This window comes from Lactuca serriola, chromosome 7, assembly GCF_051521515.1.
Source record: "Lactuca serriola cultivar US96UC23 chromosome 7, Lser_US96UC23_V15, whole genome shotgun sequence".
Lineage (NCBI taxonomy): Eukaryota > Viridiplantae > Streptophyta > Magnoliopsida > Asterales > Asteraceae > Lactuca > Lactuca serriola.
This window is the reverse complement of record NC_136414.1, coordinates 46066606-46089727: the sequence shown is the minus strand read 5'-3', so window position 1 is coordinate 46089727 and position 23122 is coordinate 46066606. Positions and strand designations below refer to the sequence as shown.

At 34.7% G+C, this 23122-nt stretch overlaps 2 protein-coding genes across 2 annotated transcripts; both read right to left on the bottom strand.

Annotated features, from left to right (window-relative positions):
* Positions 1-3864: 3864 nt before the first annotated feature.
* LOC145061148 (pentatricopeptide (PPR) repeat-containing protein) lies at positions 3865-6324 on the bottom strand. The gene has a single exon (XM_079008541.1). The coding sequence runs from the start codon at positions 6156-6158 to the stop codon at positions 4032-4034; it is 2127 nt and encodes a 708-aa protein (XP_078864667.1). The 5' UTR covers positions 6159-6324; the 3' UTR covers positions 3865-4031.
* A 13878-nt stretch (positions 6325-20202) lies between these two features.
* On the bottom strand, positions 20203-21670 carry LOC145061135 (large ribosomal subunit protein eL20x). Its single transcript, XM_079008523.1, has 4 exons — positions 21560-21670; positions 21267-21382; positions 21098-21161; positions 20203-20731 (listed from the first exon to the last, which is right to left on the bottom strand). The coding sequence occupies exons 1-4, from the start codon at positions 21569-21571 to the stop codon at positions 20390-20392; spliced, it is 534 nt and encodes a 177-aa protein (XP_078864649.1). The 5' UTR covers positions 21572-21670; the 3' UTR covers positions 20203-20389.
* Positions 21671-23122: the final 1452 nt, after the last annotated feature.

Sequence of the window (23122 nt, the reverse complement as noted above, 5' to 3'; positions counted from 1 at the left end):
GTATATTTGGAGGCCACTACCAACAATACTATAGAAATAACATATAATGTGTTTTAAAAACACTAAAATGAGTCTTACATGGGGCATGCGTATAGAGGTAAATATGTTGTACATTATATGTTAGATTTAAACAAATGAAAGTGAGATGTTGGAGTACACTTGCTAAAACAAATGGGTTTGGGAGTTAGAGATGTCATGATATTTCTACTTGGTGTTTTATCGAGGGAAAATGACTTAAAAAGGTAACGAAGTTTCCAAAATGTACAAAAATACAATTTTTGTTTTTTAGTTCAAAAATAGCATTAAAGCTTATGTTGACCAACTATAGTAGGTAACCCAGTTATTACTATTTGGGAAAATGTATTACATGGGTAACAAAGTTTCTAAAATGTTCAAAAAATATCATTATTTTTTTTAGTACAAAAAATATCATTAAAGCATATAATTTGTACACAAAATACTAATGAAGTACAAATTTGTTCAAATAAAATATTGCGGTCCTGGAGAATTAAATGTAATGCCTACTCTCTGCATCCATATTTAAGAATTCCCATGCCATAACGTCACACTCGCTTCTCTCTTTAACCAATGTTCACGTCGGAGAAGCATGAATCGATAGAAATCATACATACATACACACCATCGATCATATAAAGCGTCATCATCTAACAACCTTTGTAGTGCCGTAAAATTTGCAATCGTTCCTTTGTCTAGTTTTCTTTTTGTGTCTCTCTTGTGTTGTAACACTAATAAACGGCTAACCCGAATGTATAATATGTGTGTATATATATAATGTATATAAGCTTTAAGTTTGAGGCATATAATATGATCGGGAAGCAAGAACGTTTAATTGAGGTTATAACCCACTTACTTCTCATGTTACCACATGGTTTTATTTGAACAAATATGTACTTCGTTGGTATTATTTGATTGTATTCGGATAAAAAAACCGATCAAGTGAGGGAATGAAAGAGAGTATACAACTAGTGTGAACTGATATGACGGTGCATGATCTTCGATGACTATGTTCTACATAATTTGACAACAACGAAGTTAACAAAAGGTGCTCTAAAAGGACAACAATGATATTTATGAACATGTTGGAAACTCCAATGGTATTTTTTGTACTAAATGTGTACTTCGTTGGTATTTTGTGTACAAATGGTATATACTTCAATGGTATTTGTGCTAAAAAACAATAATGGTATTTTTTTGAACTTTTTGGAAACTTCATTACCCTTTTAAGTCATTTTTCCATTTACAACCGGTTACCATAAGGTTTTATTTGAAAAAATGTGTACTTTGTTGGTATTCTGTATACAAATTGTATATTTCAATGGTGTTTTTGTACTGAAAAAACAACAATTGTATTTTTTATATATTTTGGAAACTTCATTACCTTTTTAAGTCATTTTTATTTTTATTGATAGTGGCTTTTTAATGGTCATAATCGATGCTACTAAATTGATCAAGCTTGTTCACATTAAATTAGAATATTTTGCTTGACGAATTTTGATCGTCTAAAAGAGAGACTTTGCACAAATGAAGCTTGGATTTTGACTCCCTCCTTTACTCGGTTTGCGATCAATTCCGAGAACAAGGAGATCATATTTTCATTTCTTGTGAATTAGCTATATAGCAATTTGGAAAAAGATTACTTCGTGGTGATGTGTCTATCTGCCTAATATGCATATTATGGTTGACATTTTCTCTTGGTTGAATCTTATCAAAAGCAGGTGATCTGTAAAGAAAGTTTTTATAAGTTGTCGTTCTTACAATTATATGGTTTCTTTAGAGGTTTCACAATGTTGCATTGTTCGTACCTATCAAGCCGAAAAAAGGCTTTGATATTTCAGAAAATTGTTACACAATCGTTCTTATGGATTTGTAACAGGAGTAAGGAGTGTTTAAGATTGTTTATTTAAATTGTTTGTTAGTTTAATCCGATTTCACAATTGTAATAAGCACTTTCAAGTTTTTAGGTTACGGAAAAAATATTTTGTTTATTTCGGTGTGGTACCGGTAATAACCATTTCGTTGAAGTATCGGTAATAAGTTACTTTGATTTAAAGGGTGTTTGAGATTTTTTTTTTTGAAGTTAAAAATGACTTTTATCAAAATGATTTATTGACTTATCAATGTGGGAAAAAGAGATTTTAAAAAAGTGTTTAGATTAGTTTTTTAGTAGTAAAAGTCAATAATTCAATAACTTAAAAAGTGTTTGGCTAACTTATTGATATTTGTTTGTTTTTTATTCTAATAATGCTATAGGGAGTGATAACACGTTTAACACCTTGCCACATCATATTTTTACCTACCACCTAAGCTTCATATACACTTGGATTTTAGAAAAAAAATTAAATTCAAATGAAAAAGAGTCGATCAGAATCCTTTGATTTTTTCTAAAAAAAACTAAAAAATAAATAAATAAAACACACACACACATAAAGAAAAGAATCAATCAAAATCATTATTTTCTTTCTCAAATTTCTCTTTCCTCTTACCAATTTGTCTTCCACCAATCACATTGCACAAAAGGTTTCTCTCTCTTGTCGCCAAGGTTGCAACGAGTCGGAGGTAGCGACCCCCCTAGCGAGCGTTCCACCATGGATAGCAAGCCTAACGAGTGGGGTAGCGAGTCTCATTCCTTTCAGCCTAAGTCATAAGTCATTCTAAGAAGTCACAAATTGTAGCTTTTTCAAAACTCATTTTCAAATGCTAAACCAAAAGTTGTTTTAAAAGTCCTTAGATATCCAAACACTTTTTTTAAATTATTGACTTTTCAAGCGGTCCATAAATTAAAAATGAGTTTTTAGATGAAATCTCAAACACCCCCTTAATTTATTAGATTTATTTATTAATGACATATACTAAATTCCACTTTTACCCTTAATTTAAAGAAATGGTAAATATAAGATGTCATTTTCGTTCATTTACACATATAAACAAAATTTGTCAAACATTAAAAACTTATCAACTTATTATGTTTTGATATCAGAAAAATTAATCATAGTTTTTTTCAAAAACATTATTTTTTACATCGGATAAACTAATAAACACTCGTATAAAATAAAATTAAAACAAAAATTGTTTAAAATAAACAATCACAAACACCTGGAAAACTATAAAATGAATTAGATTCATGGGCTTACAACTCAATTTTAGTTTAATATTCTTAATGTTTTTTTCTAACTTTATGCTGTAAGAAGTCACCCCTTTAAATTTTGCGATAAATGACGCCTAAACATAAGGTTGAATGGAATGAAAAGAAAATGAACTCGACAAGGGTGAGGTGGAGGGTGACATGGAGCTTGGCAATAAAAGGAACACCGCCCACACAACTCGGCAAAACCTTGCTGAATCTCTCTCCTCTTGGCAAGCCTAGGCTGATGTGGGTGTATGTTTGGGAGGGGGTGGAGTTCGATGTTATCTGCACCACTCCTCCAAACCTAAGTGTATAGCCTCTTTTGATGGGTAGCATATATTGAAGCTTTTTGAAGTCGTCTCCTTGCACGAAAATAGTATTATATGTGATAGAAAATATGTGTCATGTTTCAAATTTATGAGTTACATAAAAATATGTCTTTTAGTTACTTTATTTATTGGTTCCTTAGGTACCTAGAAATTGCCAAAGAGTTAATTATCTAGTTGTTACAACTTCAAAATGCATAACCAACTCCAAAGACTTTCTACAGAACACTTTTATCAAACTTAATGATCTTATGTTATTGGTTCCTTAACTACCTAGAATTTGCCTTTCAAGCCTACAGCGAAGATCCAAAACATGATCTTCTTAGCTTTTCATCAAATGATATTGACATAATTGGTTAGATATTCAAACTCCAATGTTGTAAAAGAAACAAATCAATCAAAAAAACATGTCGCTACTTTTTGCATTTAACCCCACGTCTAGCACAACATATTCTAGTAAAACCTTCAACATATAGCTCGTTTCAAATAAGAATCATTATAAACTCCGTATCTAAAGCTATAAAAACATACTCAAATCCTAAAACAATAACCCATAAACCCTAAACCACCTTCGATTGCACCCATGACACAATATCCTCCCGACTCGCGAAAAAAACACCCGGTTTTTCATCACTTGCCCTAAAAGGAGCCGAAAGCTTCGCCACATGTGACTCAAACGCGTTCCCAAGCCCTTGTGAATACTTATGAGTCCCCGCACCCGTACTAGCCGACAACAACTCGGGCAACGGCTCATAACGGTTAACCATTTCACTCAAAGTCCGCACCCATTCCTCAAACGCGGTGTGAGCCGCACCCACCGATAGTGACCGAACATTCAACCGCCATTCCTCGGGTGTCTTCGTGTGTAACCCCGGGTACAACCCGTACATTGTCCCCATGTAAAGTAACTCGTGGGCCCGCCCGATTAAGTTTCTTTTTCTACAAATGTCAATCAAACAATTGCAAAACGGTCTTCGCGCCTCAACTTCGGTTTCATTTAAGATTGTTTTGAATTCATTCTTTAAAGTTTCGATCCCGACTTCCGATTCTAATGAATCCACAAAAGAAACCAATCGCGGGTTAGATTTCTGTAAACACGTGATAACTTTATCCAAATCTTCACCCGATTCACAATACGACACAACCGAAAGCAAACATCCGGATAACCGATCATCAGGGCGGACCCCACGCGCGACCGATGTATCGAAAACCGTTACCAATTCGTCTATCTTTTTCGCCCGACCCAAACATTGAATCAAACACGTACACCCCATGACATTAATCGCGACATTTTCTCGTGACATTTCTTCGAATAAATTCATCGCTTTTTCAACGTTCCCGCCGCTTCCGTATATGTTAAGCATCGCAGTGTAACTCCAACTATCGGGTTTACAATTTACCGATTGTTTCATGTCATCAAACAAATTTTCGGCTTCTTCTTGTAATCCAAGATCCGCACACATACTTAATAAGGTGTTGTAAAGAATGAAATCCATTGGCCACCCGTTTGATTTCATTCTTTGCCATAGATCTAATGCATCCCGGGCCCACCTTGCTTTCCCGTAAATCTTGACCAATGAAGTTAGGGTTTTTGCGTCCGGTGAAACTCCGGCAGCCACCATTTCTTCGAATAAACTCCGGGCTAATCCCGGTTTTCCGGCCTTCCCCATTGCTTCTAATAATGTGTTGAAGACAACTAAGTTTGGTTTTACATCTAGAGATTTCATTTCTTGAAGAACGTATCGTATACCATCGTAATCACCTGCTTCACCAAACATTTTTGCTAACACTGCAAAAGCGATTGCATCTGGGGTCCACCCGCTTGCTCTTCCTCTTTCGTATAAACTCATGACTTCTTCAACTTTACCTAACTTGGCATAGACGTCAAGAACAGCAGAGTAAGTAACTTCATCGGGCATTAGTCCTGTTTTGTACATTCGTTCAAACCATTCGACTGCTTTATCGAAAAGATTTGATCTTTTTGCGCATGTAATGATGGTTGAGTACGTTATGTTGTCTAATGCAACTCCGTTACTGATCATTTCGTTAGCAAGATCTTCAATGAGCTGAAATTGCCTTCCGAATCGCAAAGATTTCATGGTAACATTGTAGAATATGGTTTCCATAGGGAATGAATCTTGGGTTTTGAGCCAATTGAAGAAAAACATAGCCTTTTCCCATGGTTTCAAGCTATTGAGTACCAAAAGTGCGTTTTCTCTAGTGGGTGGATGTGGGATGTCTTCAAGAACTTTCAGGAAAGCTTCTTCGGAGTTTTCACAGTCATTAAGCTTCTTAGAAAACAGTTTAAGGTCTCTAATTTGGGGGTTATACGAATAAGAAGTTTTTTTTTGTCTTTGAAGGTTAAGAACAGAAGGTCTAGGCTTCGTCGGGTTGACCCAAATCGACTTAGGTTTTGTCAACAATTGGGTGGTTTTTTGTGGGGGGTCTGAGAGGGTTGTTGTGGATAAGGTTTTGAGTTGATCGGCTAAAGAAGGGTTTTGCTTCTTGGTGTCTTCTGATAGGTCTGGAATCGATGGTTTAGGTGGTGATTTGGAGGAATTGCAGTAGAAAAATGGCGATTTCTTTGTTCGTTTTGGCGAGTTGAAGGTGAAGGTGAAGGTGAAGGGGATTTGATTGTGATGATGTTTGAGGTCTAATGAATTTGCAGTGAAGAAAGTGGAAGCCATTGTTGTGTAATAAAAGCTTAGAGTTTCGAAGGATTACCTGTTACGCCATAAACCCAGAAGCTGCAAGGAGAGAGGGAGATTGAAGAAGGGTTTTGGGGAGCGGGGACTCTGAGTGTATTTGGATATTTTGCATAACGTTATCCCAAGCAAACAAATGACTGTTGGGGATTAACTTCAACTTCAATAGTGTATTTTTGTTGATTTACATTTTATTTTATAATTTTATTTTTGTTATTTATAAATTCTATTCTGAATAAGTTTATTAAAGATATAATATTAGAAATTTTCGTTAATATTATATGACACATGTCAACATATTAATTTTTTATTTTAAATTTCCTACTCTAATTATAATTGATTTTTCATTTTAAATTTTAAATTTTAAATTTTAAATTTCATACTCTACTTACATTAAATTAATGACATTAAAATAAAAAATAAAATAAAATTAGTATGTATTATAAGGTGATATAATTTCATATATTTATTTAAACCAACGATTATAATTTTATATAAATAAAAAATCTCTTAATTAATAATTTATTTAATTTTATAATCATGGTTCTCACGGGTTATAAACTAGTAATTAAATATGTTTAAACCAAACTAATGTTAAGGAAAATCGAAAATCTTCAAAATACATGGGGTGTTTTAACAAAAATAGCTAGTTTTTATTATGGCTAGAAATTGTAATTTTTATATTGGGTTAATGAAATTTACCATATATACATATTTAGTCGTTATTTTGTGTGTGTGTGTGTGTGTATATATATATATATATATATATATATATATATATATATATATATATATATATATATCATTATAATTGGTTATTGTAGATTTAGACGTTTTACGGTGTCCATGGTAGCTCCGATGAGCCTCCAATCATATTCTCCAGCATAATATGATTTTTTATCAACGAAGTTTTTTTGATATGTTGTTCTTGTATGAGAGTGTGTTTATGTTCATCCTTTGTATGTGTGTGTGTGTGTGTTCGAATATATGTGTTTCTTAAACTCTTTCCGAATTTCTTGAACATGAAAACCCCAACAACCAAACTCGATGAACTCTAAAAATTAAACACAAGATTTTCACAAGTTCATGTGTTCAAGATTCCATTTTTAGGTATCTAGAACATGAAAAAACCTACATTCATATATGTGTTTGTGGGTCTAAAACACACACACACATGTATCAATACAATCAATTTTAAGTTAGGTCTAAAACAAACACCCACACAATTAATTTTCATATATGTGTCATGTTCTTGGGTTTGAAGAACTCAAAAAAAGAAACATATGTGTGTTGTTAAGTTCCATAGACAATTTCTTAAGTTCTAGAAACGAGAGATGGGACTTGAGTTCTGTAAATGTGAAATTGATTTCCAAATTTGATGGATGTATGTGTACTCATTGTGTTATTGAGTTCCAGAACAAATTTATTGTGCTCTTAATGTGGATAGCAAAATGCAAGATGAAGATCAGTTTGATACATTCTTAAGCATCAAATGATTTTTGGGTTTGAGTTCTTAAGTTATTCATTGGATTTGTTTTAGGTTTATGGGTTTGAGCATCATATGTGTATTCTTGAATAGATGAAGATGAAGAACATATGAATATCAAGAACATACATATAATGTGTGTGTGTGTTTCTTAAATAGATGAAGATGAAGAACACACACACACACATCATGTGTGCGTGATCGTTGTAAAATTCATGTTTAGCCAGAAAAATCATATTTGGTCGACCAAAGTTACAAACACGAGGTAAAGTCTATTATCCTTATTAGTCATTGAGCCTTATAGAAATAGAAGTGTTTGGCAAAAGTGGTTGTAACTTGTAAACATTTGAAAGATGTAAAATTACATAAAACGACATTTGAATAAAAGATATGTGGTTTTTTAAGGGCAATTTGGTAATTTTGTTATAATATGCATAAGATTTTTCTTTTAACATTACTTTAAATAGATTTTGGATTATGATTTTTTTGTTCTATAACAAAAGTTTTAAGTTTGTACTCTCAAAAGTTTTTTTTAATTTAGATTTTTTTTTCCTTCAAAAACTAGAAGTTTAAGCTCCTAAAAGTTCATTGTAAAGCACATCCATGGTATAGAAAACTTATTTAAGTTTGATACAAGAACTTTGACATACTCTTATTTGTTATTTATATAAAAACTCCACTCAAATTAACTTAGTGTTTCTGTATAGTTATTGTAACTTGAAATTACAAAATGCAAACAACTTCTTATATATAGTGCATAATGCATTTTTAAAGTCGACAATGTTAAACTTAATATTTGATAGCTAGATATTTAACATTATGTCATTGAAAATCTAATGTGAGAATAAATAGACTTCTCAAGGACTCATTCGTTCAAGGACTCATTCATGCCACATGTTACGCCACACCAAGTTCAAGGCTTGCATAGCATCCTCAAAAATAGGTATAATAAGTATGCCCTAAATAATTCAATAAGTTATGTGACAAATTTTCATTTATCACTAAGGATAACAATGCATTTAATAGTTAAGCAGCTTCAGAACCAAGGCTTGGAGTCCAACATCAAGTATACTCCTCGGGTGGAACTGTTTCGAGGCATGTTGATGTTTGGTCTTACAACTCAGCTCCAACAGTAGCTCAAGATGATGTGAGTAATGTTGATTGTTGGAGATATACTCACTAACACAACAAACATAATGACACATTAAAATACATTAGCCTTTTAGGTAACATACTTAGGTCAACCTTGTAAAAGAAAGAATAACTAAATACAAGGATCATTTTTGTTATTTATTGATAATCAGTGAAAAACTAGAAATTAAGTAAAAGGGAAAATTTATGAAGTAGAGCTTACAAGATTATGGTAGTTTTATCATACATTGATCAAACTTGGAGGCTAAGAAAGGCTCCTACTGTAACACCCTGTTCGGAAAAGCATTTATTTATGGATCCAGGAGTCAAGGCTAAGGGCATTTTGGTCATTTATGGGTTTTGAGTTTTATTCAAGAAGGTTTTGAGCCATGGTGTGTCGCTAGAAGCGTAGGGCTTCTCGCCACCTTTTCGTGGATATAAAGTTCGTCGGAAACATAATTGGAATGAAGGAGTTATGGCACTTTGAAGATATTGACATTTATTACCCTTTAATGGAAAAGTTGACAAGGCAGGTCATGCATGCAAAACATGCTTCTAGCGACACTAAGTTTTATGCTTACAATTTTAGTAATGTTTTTAAAGGAAATTTTTAGTCGTGATTTTTGGTTCATTACTAAAACCATAGTTATAAAACCATAACTTAAGTCATAACATAAATTCGGAGTATCAATCCAAAACATGTTCTTATTATCAGAGTAAACATCACAGGCTGACTAACTATGGTGTGTGCCATGCGATCACCCCAAGCTCTCCCCTCCGCTACCGAAAGTACCTGAAACCAAAACTGAAAACTATAAGCACGAAGCTTACTGAGTTCCCCAACCTACCACATACCATGCACATAATCACATATTGGAAATAATGGGCCTCGCCCACTACCTCGGGCCCCGCCTGCCCCAAGACCCGCCTGGCTTCGAGCCCCGCTCGGTGTACATATCTGTTTCTCTTAGGCCTCGCATGTCTCTGGGCCCCGCCCGCTAACACATACTAACATACAATCATATCATAACACATAAACTAAACATATACTATTAGATCTTGTTCTAAGGCCTCGCCTATCTTGGGCCCCGCCCCTGTCTTGCTACTGAGGAGTCATGGAACCCCGTCCACGCTCCTACTGATAGTGAGATACGGGCCAAGCCCACACTCACTCCCTTCCTACCTTGGGTCTCGCCCCTACTCTGCTGCTAATGTATATGGAACACTGTCCACACTCTGCTACTGGTGAGATATGGGACCTCGCCCACACTCACCTCCCTACCAGGCACATACATGTATCACATAGACAACAAGTATAAACTATCATGTAAACCGTTCCTTGGGCACCCGCCCGCAAACACTGGACCTTGGTCCTGAATATCATACTAGCATACAACGCCTAGGGCTAGCCCCCGGGTCTTCCTACTCATAATTACATGGGTCGGCATTATGGCCGTAGACCCATCCACACAAAGGGAAAACTCACCTATACTGCTGAACTTTGCTGATAACCCTCTGTTGCTAACTGGAACTTCCCCGATTGTTGCTTCTTCGGCTCCCCAAGCTATTAAGTTCACAATATCACTTAGCCCAATATCATATTCACTCTCAGGGTAAAATGACCATTTTACCCCTACCCCATAATGGTCCATATCTAGGGCCCAAAACATAATATAAAAAAATTCCCAACACTAGGTAGGCTTCCCAAGCCTACTATTGGCCCAATTTGCTACATTGGGCCCAATCATTTTATTGGGCCTTACCCTAAGCCCAACACATATACTTGGCCCATCATTACTGACTCATGATGGCCCACTAAGGCCCAAAGACCTAGAGTCCAAAGCACAACCCACACTGAGGCCCAAAAGCTCAAGGCCCAAACCTGGCAGCGTACGCGCGGCGTACTTCTAGGTACGCTGAGTGTACTGGCTGATGGCTTGTACATCGTGCGTACCTCCTTGTACGCCCAGTGTACAACCCTGGCAAGCCAACTTTCTATTAAGATCTTAATACCCCGATTTAGAAGCTACAAACTCATATCCATGTCTTATTCCATGTCTTAAACCATAAAGTTGCTTACTTGATGGCTTGCATGACTCACATAAGCTCAAACTCCAAAAAAAATAATCTATTTCCAAGGAAAAAGGTCTTAACTCATGCATGAACTCATTTGGACCTTCAAGATATCAACTTTCTGTTCAAGGGAGTCATTTAGCACCAAGGGAGGCAACCCTTGGTCTGGAAATCGGATTTAAGCCATAAAGCTTTCACCTTTGGACCAAAAACTAAACCATACTAGATCTAAGCACCCATAAGTAAAGTTGTGAGCTTTATACCTTCAAAGTGTTCCAGAAGATGATGTTGTCTCAGATCTACAAGCTCTGCCCTCCAAGGTTCCTCCTTGCCACTCTTCTCCTTTTCTCTTCCAAGCCTTAAACCACCAAACTAAGCTTCCCAAGGTCAAGATCTCACAAAATGAAGGGTTGGGACGTTCTAGGGTTTCTTATGAAGTTGGGGAGGCTGATATGGGGCTAGGGTTGAAGCCATTATGTTCTTTATATAGTGGCTCAACCCAAAATTAGGGTTTAATGGCTTTTAGCGTACGTTGGGCGTACTTCTCATACGCTGGGTGTACGCCCCTCCAACCCGTGATCATTTTCTCCGCTACGTTGGGCGTAACCCAGATTACGCTGGGCGTACCCATGCGTGCCCCAAATTGCATGCATGGCTTGCCTTGTCAACTTTTCCATTAAAGGGCCATAAATGTCAATATCTTCAAAGTGTCATAACTCCTTCATTCCATGTCCGTTTCCGACGAACTTTATATCCACGAAAAGGTGGTGATAAGCCCTACTCTTCTAGTGACACACCCCGGCCCGAAACCTTCTTGAATAAAACTCAAAACCCATAAATGACCAAAATGCCCCTAGCCTTGACTCCTGGATCCATAAATGAATGCTTTTCCGAACAGGGTGTTACACCTACGGTTTGTGCCTTATAGAAGAACAAATAATGCCCCTTATGAAAAACCGTATAAAAATCATATCTAGCCTCTCATCTCTCTAGTTTGATGGAAAGAAAGAAGACCCTAAAGGATTTTGTCGAATTTTCTTAACTATGAAGAAAATAAGGAGGATCTTGCTTGCTTGAAGCCAAGGGATGTGATTCCATTAGAGGAAATATAATTTGAGTTCTTGATCTTCTTGACTTCTCTAAGGTGTTATTTTTCCTTCTTGTAGATAATTTGTTGCTATTAACCGACAAATAAAAAATCCATGGTTTAATCATGATGTTTTTATTTGTATGCTTTTGTTGCTTCTGTTTTGTTATGTTTGAATATTCATCATGATCCAACATTGATGAGGTTCCAAAAAAAGATGTTATTTCTAGAAGAAATCCAGATATGGTTTTTGATTCCAAATATGGTACATATGGGTCGTTTTCTAGTTCGAGAGGGCCTCTTGATGGGTTTTCGTTAATTGATAAGCTTACTCTTATAATTGGAGTTTGACGTGAAATGGGGTATGATATGAAAGATTGTGAAAAAGATATGTAGAGAATGATAAATGAATATAGAGATAATGATCATGTTAAATGAACCTCTTTTCCATAAATATTCATGAGTTAGGAAGATGGGCAAAAAACTTGGGTTAAAGAGCTTTCTTGTGATCATAGATTGGTCTCTTATGATTATTTTGTAGTGGTGGAAGGAGTATGAGTTCCTACTACTACTTATTTTTTCAGATCTTTTTGGCTTATTCCTGCTAAATGTAGGGTTAAAGGAGTTGTCTTGGTCTTATATTATAGGTTTAGTTACACGTTGGCTTGGTGAACTGGAGCTTTTAGTTGATTTTAATGAAGTGTCAGTTTATGCAGAATAATATAGGTCGGTGTTTTACAATAATCAAACCAACATTGTTAATGATTTCATTAGAGATGTGGATTTGATTACATTCCTCTTAGGGGATACTCCTTTACTTGGACGGATAAGTGGACTACCAAAATGAGCAATCTTGACCATTTTTTGGATTCTAGTGGCATTATGGATATTTTTTCAATTTCTCTCTTTACATATCACATCATCGAATTATTATTTGAAGTGGGTTAGTGTTGATAATGGCCCTTACCTTTCCATATGCTTCATTCTTGGATTCTTGAAGATGATTTGTAGAATCTGGTTGAAGACGTATGGAAGAATGATGGCGGTTGTTGTAACACCCCAATTTCCATATTATTTAAATGGTTATAATTACTAGTCATAGAATTAAAGTGTGAAGTTATAAATTCATAACCTTAAATTTTAATAGTTAATGTTATATTTTAAGACTGATTATAATGTGGAATGAAATTATAATTATTTGAAGGTCAAATCAACGATAGTTAAAAGGAACCGAAATGAGAGTTGGGGACTTAAAAGCCATAATATAGCAAAGAGGGGTCAATGAGGTTATGGTTTCAAACCTAGGGATTTAGTGGAAAGGTTTTGGGTTGAATTGGAGGCCTTAGGGCCGAATTTGACCAGCCACTTAACGACCCTTAAACACAACTTAACCCTAATAACCATTTTACTATATAATTCCCGTATTTAAAGACCTTAAAATAGTGTTTGGACAATCCCTGGAGATTGAACCGTCGAATCGTCGAGAAATTTGGAGTACAGATTCCCAAGACATATATTGAGATTTTAACCATTGGAATCTCCATTTCAAGTTGCGGAACTCAAGTTATAGATCGTCGATCATGGAAGAAGTTTTAAGGTTGTTGTCGAAATCGTTTAGGTGCAAGACTTGTGTGGAGCTTTCAATCTTAATAACATAGGTATGATTTCTTCCCCATTGCTTTGAAAATTCCTATAGGACCTAGGGCTAATGTGTTAAAGACTTGGAAGTTCTAAATTAAATTTTGAGACTTAATGGGTTGAGTAGATTTAACCCTAACCCTAGTTTTATCATTCTGAAAATTTCACTGTTTTGCCTCTATCTTGTAAAAATCATAGAAAACTCATGGAGAATCATTTTTAGTCGAGGCCAGTGCCTAAAGTTTGGGTTTTGAGTCTAGTTTATCCGAACTTTGAATCATTTTACCAAATTCTTAATCCTTGAGGGTATAATGCTCAAAGTCATCAGAGTGGTTTGTGTTGTCACAAACTTCATAAATTGTCTTTCAAAAAAAATCATTAGGACTCCAATTGTCAAAATTCTTGGGCCTATTGTCACGATGTGGCATACAAGGTGATGAACGCATTCCTTGGATGGACGCCACGATGTGACAAGAAGAGTGTCATGACATGGTTGTGGGCCCGGAGGGGCAATCCGATCTTTATGGATATTGGCCCGAAGGGGCAATCCAGTCTTTGTGGCTATGGACTCAGGGGAAATCTAGTCGTTGTGCTATGAGCCCGAGGGAAATCCAGTCTTATGATGTGGGTATAATGTGCATGTATTGTATATGTACTATTATGTGGGGTATTTTGGGGGAACTCGCTAAGCTTTGGCCTATAGTTGTTGATTTCAACGTTTTCAGGTGCTTCAGATGATCAAGACAAGGAGAAGGCATGATCATACACACCTTCCTATTATTTTATGTTTTGAGGGATTATTTTGATACTCATATTTCTATTGAATTGTTTTGAAAACAATGTTTGTCTGTCTTATGGTTTTATGAAAATGTCTTTTAAAAATCAAAAAATGTGTCATGGTTTTTGGGATGTTACACCTATAGTTAGATATGGATGTTTAGTTTCTCCCATATCAAGGGCTTAATGTAATTCCCAGTAGATTTGTACAATTTCTTCAAAGAGTGTTGAGTGGTCCAGAAAGTGACAACTTAAAGTTACTAACTTGTAAATTCAATATAATATCAACCAAAAATAATTAGAGCTAGATCTTTATATTTCGAAAAGATAATAGAGGGAACTTTACGAATATAATTTTATCAGAATTTAAGAATGTGTTGAAAGGTAAGAAAATAGGTCCCGAACAGAACACTACAATACAAAATAAGGAAATATGTGCATAAGTTTTATAAGGGTAATACAACAAATCACAAGCTAAATAATGTTATAATTGTTGTGTAGGTTCTCAGAAAGGAAAGGATCCATCTAGCTTCTGCTAGTTAAGTTTCAAGTTCAAGGAGGTAAGTTACACTAACTTTTATATTACAAAGGCATTACTTGTATTATGTTATTGTTCACGGATACCCTAATCCAATAAAGTGGACAATGATATGTTCTTGACCATGATAAACCCTTGGGGGGAAGTGGTTGAGGTTTGGGTGATCATAATAGACCCTTCGTGGAAAGTGATTAATCCCTAATATGGTAGTGTTAAAGACAGACCCTTCAGGGGAATCAACCTGATGATGTAGAGTTGGTACCAACAATATGTGCTAGAAATGTTTATGTCTTATTCTTTATGTGAAATGTTGTGATATGTGTAAGTAAGTGATCTATATAATGATAGAGTAATGTGTATACTCACTAAGTGATATGCTTACCATTGTTATTTAACATTTTCAGGATCGTCATGTATTGACAAGGGAAAGAGACCGACATGACTACATGCGACATTTTCTTAAACATTTATGAAATATTTATATTATGTTTTAAACTTGGGATGTTTTCTCCTTCCATAATATTTTTAGAATTAGTATTTTATAAATATGGTGGAATGTTCTTGAAAGCTTTAATTATGTCTTTAAAAGGGTAACGACTAGCTTTACTAGTTTTTTTATTTTTAAAAAAATAGGGGGTTACAAGTTGGTAGTGAGCCACTTACTCAAAAGAATTATTTATGTAAAAGTGTTAAGATTTATGTAATGTTTTATGCTTTGCATGCTAGAATTGCCTATGCGGATATTTATGTGTTTATGATGCTTATGTGCTTATGATGTTTATGTGCTTACATGCCTTACATGTACCTTATGTGAAGTATGTGCTTTAGTAATGATTAGTTAGATCCTTATGGACGACTTGTATCTTGTATGTTATAATTGTATACATAAAGGATCATATAGGTTTAGAGAACTGATTTGGCCTTACTTCTTGTTCCTCGTTTGGTTGTGGCCTTAGGGTAGAATCAACTTCTTCAAAGGCCTATTTTGGTTCGAGGGTATGCATCATCATGCATCCATGGTGTACGCTTGCCTCTAGGAGAAAACTTGAGATTACATGAAATGCTAGAGTAGGAATATATCCTCATGATGAGCTAAGAATAATAAAACGATAAATAAGTAGATAAGTATTTTTCCCATCATGTAGATAGGGAAGTTTTGTATCATCTCTCGGAACAGCTACCGGTGTGAAAGATAGTAAGGAATCATACTATCTAAAGCACAAGATACACATTTGAGTCAGGAAGAATCACGAAAAAGCCTGAAGGATGAAGGACTCATGAGTTATGAAAAACATAAATGTTTAAATGATTAAAGTAATAAAAGTAATTTATACATGATTAAAGTAATAATGTACTAATACCCATAAAATATGGCTCAGAATAGACCTTCAAATGGGTCCAAGAGTTCTGAGACCCTAATCTTATGGAATTGATTGCGAGTCAGGTTCGCGAAGCCATTCAGAAGATTTTTCCAGAGTTGTTCATGCAGCTCAAAACTAAGATGGAAGAATTGGTTGGCGGGAAGATTGCTACTGTGATGCATAATGCAAGGGGTTTAGGTTAGGTACCATTTAAGGGATGGAGTTATCGAGACTTCTCGGTGTGAAAACCGCCACTTTTTTCGTGGTAAGAAGATCAGTTAGTGAGCAGTCGATGGCTAGCTGACATCAAAGGTGCCTTTTATGCCAGTTTCTGTTCTGCTGAGGCGAATGTATTTTCCACTATAATCAATCATGAGTGGCACAAGAGACGATCAGGAGAAGACTCTTAGAGAATGGGCAACACAAGAGGTTATGCAACAACCTATGTGTATCACTTTTTCAGAAGCTCAGAACTTCAAATTAAATTGAAAATGATGATGTTAAAGCTTGATATTGAGCAAGCTTTCGATTTGCTTAACTGGGATTTCCTCTTTAGTGTGTTGGCTCACATGGGATTTGGGGAAAAATGAATTTCTTGGATTGATGGTGGGAGGGGTAGCAACAAGAAAGATGTTGCTCTTAGGGTCATTGCCAAGGCTTATCTATGAGTTTTTTTAGAGTGATAAATCAAGTTATTTTTTACAACAAAAATTGAAATATAAATGTCATTGTCATGAAGATAAAGTCAGAGCGGCTAAAATACAAAGTTAAAGTGTTTGTTTCTTTGAATCGGGATAGTTGGATTGTTTCTCTTATGTATTGATTGTGGTTGTTCCTAGCTCCTCGATAGGTTTTCTTTAAATAAATATTTCTTGTTCAAAAAAAAAAAATAGTTTCACTCGGGCTAGTGTGTGATCCTCCTCTACTTATATATAAATGCTAAGCTAAAACTTTGTTTGCAAGTTGGTTATATATAATGATTCACCGTCGTATATATGTCTAATGCACAACATTAATTATGATATCATAAATAGTAGTAATATTTTTCGAGGCAAATCCGTATTGTTCAAACATCCCACATATAAAGACACTATGCATTGTGATGCACGAGGGCAAGCATGCCTTCTTCTACCACACACTCATATGTTAAGCTTCCTAAATATGACTCTAAATTAGATCCATATAGCCTTAGCCTCAATGAGGAGTGGTTTGAGCTCGCCTTTAATACCGAGGCTAAGCACTTCATTAGAACCACCAATCAGCTTTTTCCCAATGAAAACAACAGGTACACTTGGACTGCAACCTAATCTGAGCAGCTCCTCTTCCACCATGTTGCCCATTTTCTATTTCATCAAGCTCGTATATAGTTGGACCGCACCACGGAAACCTTAAACCGCGTTGTGCGGTGTGGTTTAGTGTGGGCGGTTTGTGCGGTTTGATTAGTTTTTCAACATTATGCGGTACCGGTTGTTCTACTTCGTAAATCGTACAGTGTAATTATTCTTTTAGAGACAGTTACACCCATGATACGTTGATAATTTAAATTAGTTAAAAATTATAAAGCATGTATCGTAAAATTAACTAAAGTAGATCTATGTGTATATATTAATCATAAAGAAGTATTGCATCGTAATTTCTAAACTAAATTTAACAGTGAATCAATTGAGTTGTGGGTTTAACAAACAATTTAGTAGTAACGTGTTTATATATGTTTGTGAATAGTTTTATATATTAACTTGCAAGAATGAATGTTATGAGGTGCACGTTATAAAAATCTATGTCAAAATTATACTAATGACTTCAATATATATATATATATATATATATATATATATATATATATATATATATATATATATATATATATATATATATATAATGCGGTGCGGTTTGAACCGCGGTTTTAGAAATATAAAAGACAAACCGCACCGCGTAGTGCGGTTTAGAAAAATTACAAACCGTAAACCGCACCGTGACCGTCCAAAACCACATTTTGCGGTGCGGGCAGTTTGTGTGGTTTATTGCACACCCCTATGGAAGATAACTACTTAATGACCCATGTTGATTAAACATGATGGAATCACAAATACATGTTACAGAAGAACCCAATCATTAACAATCGAATGTGTGAGAAGGGGGGGGGGGGGGGGGGGGGGGTAAGCTTGATACTAGATTAAGTAAATAGAAACGAGACTTGAGAAACTTTATAGCATACACAATGATATTTTCTATAAATTATAGTGATAATTTTTGTAATTTTTTAAAACACATGAGCCATTTCAATAAAAAAAAATACACTAACATTTTCTGTAAATTATGGGGACAATTTGATAAATAATTTTCTACACAGGGGTCAAACCTGCCAAAATACAAAAATATTAGACATTAACTATTTTGGTAAGAAAAAGAAATAAATAAATAAAACTTTATAGTAACTTTTCTGTAACTAAAAAATTATAGGGACTAAATCTATCAACAATCTAAAATTTTTGTGCCAAAGCTCCAAAAACAAAGTACTTTACTGTTCATAAGGCCTTTGTAAATAATATATAGTATAAGTAGGTGTAAGAACCATGTATTACATGAGTTTATTTAAAAAAAGTAAATATGAAATTTTAACAATTTGAAAATTTTGAATTTATAAGAAAAATGAGAAAAATTTTGAATTATTAAAATTAATGAGGATTTAATGTATTGAATACATTATATATATAAACAATTTCTAATACATACCTTAACCTTAGATATATATTACCTTACATATTAAATGTAAAATTTTAATTTAATAAAATGAAAAATACAATAAAATCACAAATGGAAAATAGAGATTTAAAAAATTATAAAAAATGTCATGTGTCTAGGTAAAAGAAAAAAGGACATGTGGGAAAAAGTTATTTAATTATTATGTAAGATTATCGTGATTAATATTTTTGAACACAACTGCACCGCCAAAACCAAGGGAAAAAAAATTAAAAAATGCATAAGGCTGGTATTTATTCATCAAACAAGAAGCATACTTTCGGTTTCTGTTTGGAATGCTTATTTTTTAGTTAGTTGTTTGAATATGAGATCAAACCCAAATTAACAAGATGAACAAAATGAAATGTAACATATATCCAGGTTGATAAGATGAAATGTATCATATGATTCATATCAATATATTCAACGTGTTTGAATCTTAGACTATAGGGAGTGGATACAATAAGAGAGTGTGGTTGTCAAGATAGGAAGAACACCGCCCCCACCCTATTTCTATCTATCCATCTAAAATTTGCCTTTCTTTCTCTCTCTCACACACATGTTCGGCAAAGAACCACACTTTGTATGATAGTATGGTTCTTGTGACACCACTTCCTCAACAAAGAGAGAATCAAAATTTGGAAGCAATATACTAAAATGTTTCGGGAGAAACCATAATGTATTGTTTCCCAAAACTTAACACTAAATCACCATGCTCTGTTAGGTGATTATGAAAGCCTGAAACCCTAATTCGCCATGCTCTTCAAACCATCAAGTACAAAGAATAAACCCAAATAATAAGAACACAAAAGTATGAAAGGAAATCTGGGATGAAACCGAATCAGTTGATTGACAGGATGAAATGGATTTGTGGTTTAGACTCGTTTTCTTCAGAAAAATGAACCCGTATGTGTTTTCTTCAAAAAGGATGCACATCTTACTTGAATTTCATTTTTTGATAAAAAAAACAGCATACTACTTTTTAGCAATCTAAAATAAAGTTTGTGCCTCTAGACTACAGAAAATAACATATGCAACCTTATTCAAAACCCAAGAGTTAGTTGACATAATCCCATACCAAAAGGGTCAATTAATATAAACTTAACTTCAAGGGATTTAATTAAAATATAGACAGATGACTTATCCCAAAAAACATCAGTTTTCTTTGGTTTATGACTCAGTTTAACAACCATTAATTATCTTTATCCAACAATATCACTTCCCTAATCATAAAATTCAACATCAAAATCTCAAATATCCAAGATTCCTAACACATAACCAAAACATTCAAGATCAAGTAAACAACATAACCCGTCTCTCAAAACAAAAATCAAAACTTTCAATAACTCAAAGACAAACATATCATAAAATTTCTCATTCCACTTACACAAACAAATTTGGCCTTGAAGCCTTGTAAGTGGTCTTGAGCTTTCTAGTGGGTGGCCTAACCTTCTTGAACACCAACGGGAACTTGATTTTGGAGTTATGGAACTGCTTTGTGGACTCCCTCTTGCAGAGCTTGGCGGGGATGGTGGCGGTCTTGATGACCTGGATGCAGTGGTGGCGGACACGGTGGCGGGAGGCCATTTCAGTGTACATTTGCTCAACACCGCCATTGAGGGTGGTGTCACGGTATTCTTTGTACATGTTGTGATATCCAGTTCTTGACTGGTATCTCAACCAAATACCATAGTTCTTGATGGTTGTTGGGTTCTTCTCAAAAATCTGCACATGAAACAACAATCATATATAAATCATTATAATTTTTGACATTAGTCTTCAAAATCTTACATGATTACAGAAGTGAAAATTGCGTTCATGTGGTTATATCATGCATTAATCAAAATTTGATTAACTGTAATCATGGTTTGCAACTAGATAATGAAAATTTTGACTTTAGAAGTTTTTGGGAATCAAGTTAATGATCTAAAACATGTTCTATAGTGATAATCAGGTAACACTTGTTTAAAGAACAATGTTATACAAAAACAGTTGAAATAGGATTTGCATCAGAGACCTCAAACCCAAAATATAAGCAAATTGAACATAAACATGTTATGTATGAAAGTTTCATCATGTTAACAAGTTTACCTCGTTGATAGCAAGCATCTGACCATTGCTCTTCTTGACCTTCTTCAGCTTCCTCAAGAAGTACCTGAATTTCATCAACAACAAAATTGAACAAAAAACGTCGATCAAAAACAGATTCGCGTTTTTTTCGATTAGATTGAAAATCTAAGGAAGATTAACTAGAACACACCAGAACTTGCTCTTAGCACGGACTTCATTTGTTGCCCAGAGCTTCATACGATAAATCTTAGGATGCTCATCGGACTCGGTGGGTAGGGCTCTGCCGACGACCTGAAACTGATGGAACTACACCATATACAAACACAATTAATTCCAATCATTTCATAAAACCTTGACTTGGAAGAGAAACGAAATCTATAAAGAACGACGATGTTATTCGATCGACAAGAAAGTGAAAACGGGAATGAAGATTGCATCAAACGATTCGACATAAAATCAGAGATGTGATGGTAATGTATGTACCTTGTAACTCATTTTTCCGGCGCGGCTACCTCGTGCTGAGTCTTCTACGATGGCTGCTGCTGTGGTTGAGGTGCTAACAAAAGGGGTTTAGGGCATAGAGTTGTATATAAGCGAGTAGACAGGCCGGGAGAAAACCCTAGTTCTTGAACCGGGCCGAAACAGATGGCCCATAGAAAGAGATTTAGCCCATTTATGAATTACACATAAATTATATGGATTGTATTGCTAAAAATGGATCAACAAGTCAAACTGATAATATTTGACCCTTTTAATTTAACACATGATAATATGTTTGATAACTTAGGTTATATTTAGGTTCAATGGTGAGTGGCTAATTTAGAATTCAAACTTAAGAATATCTAAGAAGGTGAACTTTGTGAACTCCGGTCTTTGATTTGTAAAGCTACCTTTCTTTGCTACGATAGTATTGATGTGGTCTGCCGCTCCACCAATCTTTTTCAACATCAGCATAATATGTGTTTTTTCATGTCACTTTGTATATTCATTATTCATATATCCTCACCACTAGTCTTCCTTTTGTCTAGTTACTATTTTTTTGTTCCATTTTGAACATTTGTTCCTCTCATGACCAAAACTATAGGAGAATATTGAATGTAGTTTGTATTTGTTTTGCATTTGGATAAGTAGGCCTTTTATTGGTTGTGTAGCTCAGCTCATGGGTGTATATCTTCCTTTTCTTAAGGGTTTGTAGTGTCTTTGAACTACTCAAAATCAAATCAAATCAAATGTAAAATGAAAAAGGTATGTGTCACGTTTAACCATTAAAATGTTAGACATTTACCTTTGTTACAATTTAGGTATTCTATTCAAGTGTATCACTTAACTTGTTATTTTGTACTTATTATCCTAATGTAACCAATGATTTGATAGGGTTTTATTCCCACATGAAAACCTACAAGTTGAATGAAAATGAAAAGAACTTGTAATATAATAAACAATTTTATTTCTATAACCTAATGATCTCATGTTTTAACCTAGGGCAAGGCGTGAAGCACTTTCTTAGGGGAATGAAGGAATCATTGATTGATTATGGAAGATTACATCATCTTCGTGATACAATTTCGGGAATTGACTATAGTGGTTTCAAAAATAAGGACACCGACCATTTAAATCCCAAAAAACATTGGTGTGTGCCAATTTTAGCAAAATCATCAAGGATATGGAAGTCGACTTGGACATGCCTGTTAGATAGAAAACAATTTTTTAGTGTCTCTGAGCACCTTATGCTTAGGACTTCTGCTAACTATCTATATTGATAGTTTTGGCCAACATATGTCTCTTGTGGAATACCATATTATCTTTCGATACCGCCTCATGTCTGTTAGATAGATCCAGAGTTATCTTCACCTTAGCAAGCCATTTGAGGTAAAAAGCTCTCATCTTGATGATTCTTTATTCTAGATCCAACTTAGGGTGTTATTTATGCATTTTTTTGGGTCTTTTGAGCTAAAGTTGAGCCTTTGATATACTCTAGAAGCCATGGTTGCTAGATCTCAGCTCCATTGAAGTCCTCTATTCATAAAAACGCAAAATTTATGAAAG

Coding starts and splice junctions, on each gene's coding strand:
- LOC145061148 (XM_079008541.1), bottom strand. CDS start 6,158: ATGGCTTCCACTTTCTTCACTGCAAATTCATTAGACCTCAAACATCAT.
- LOC145061135 (XM_079008523.1), bottom strand. Junction 21,162..21,266: donor CGTGCTAAGAGCAAGTTCTG/GTGTGTTCTAGT, acceptor GATGAAATTCAG/GTACTTCTTGAGGAAGCTGA. Junction 20,732..21,097: donor AGATGCTTGCTATCAACGAG/GTAAACTTGTTA, acceptor TTTCATGTGCAG/ATTTTTGAGAAGAACCCAAC.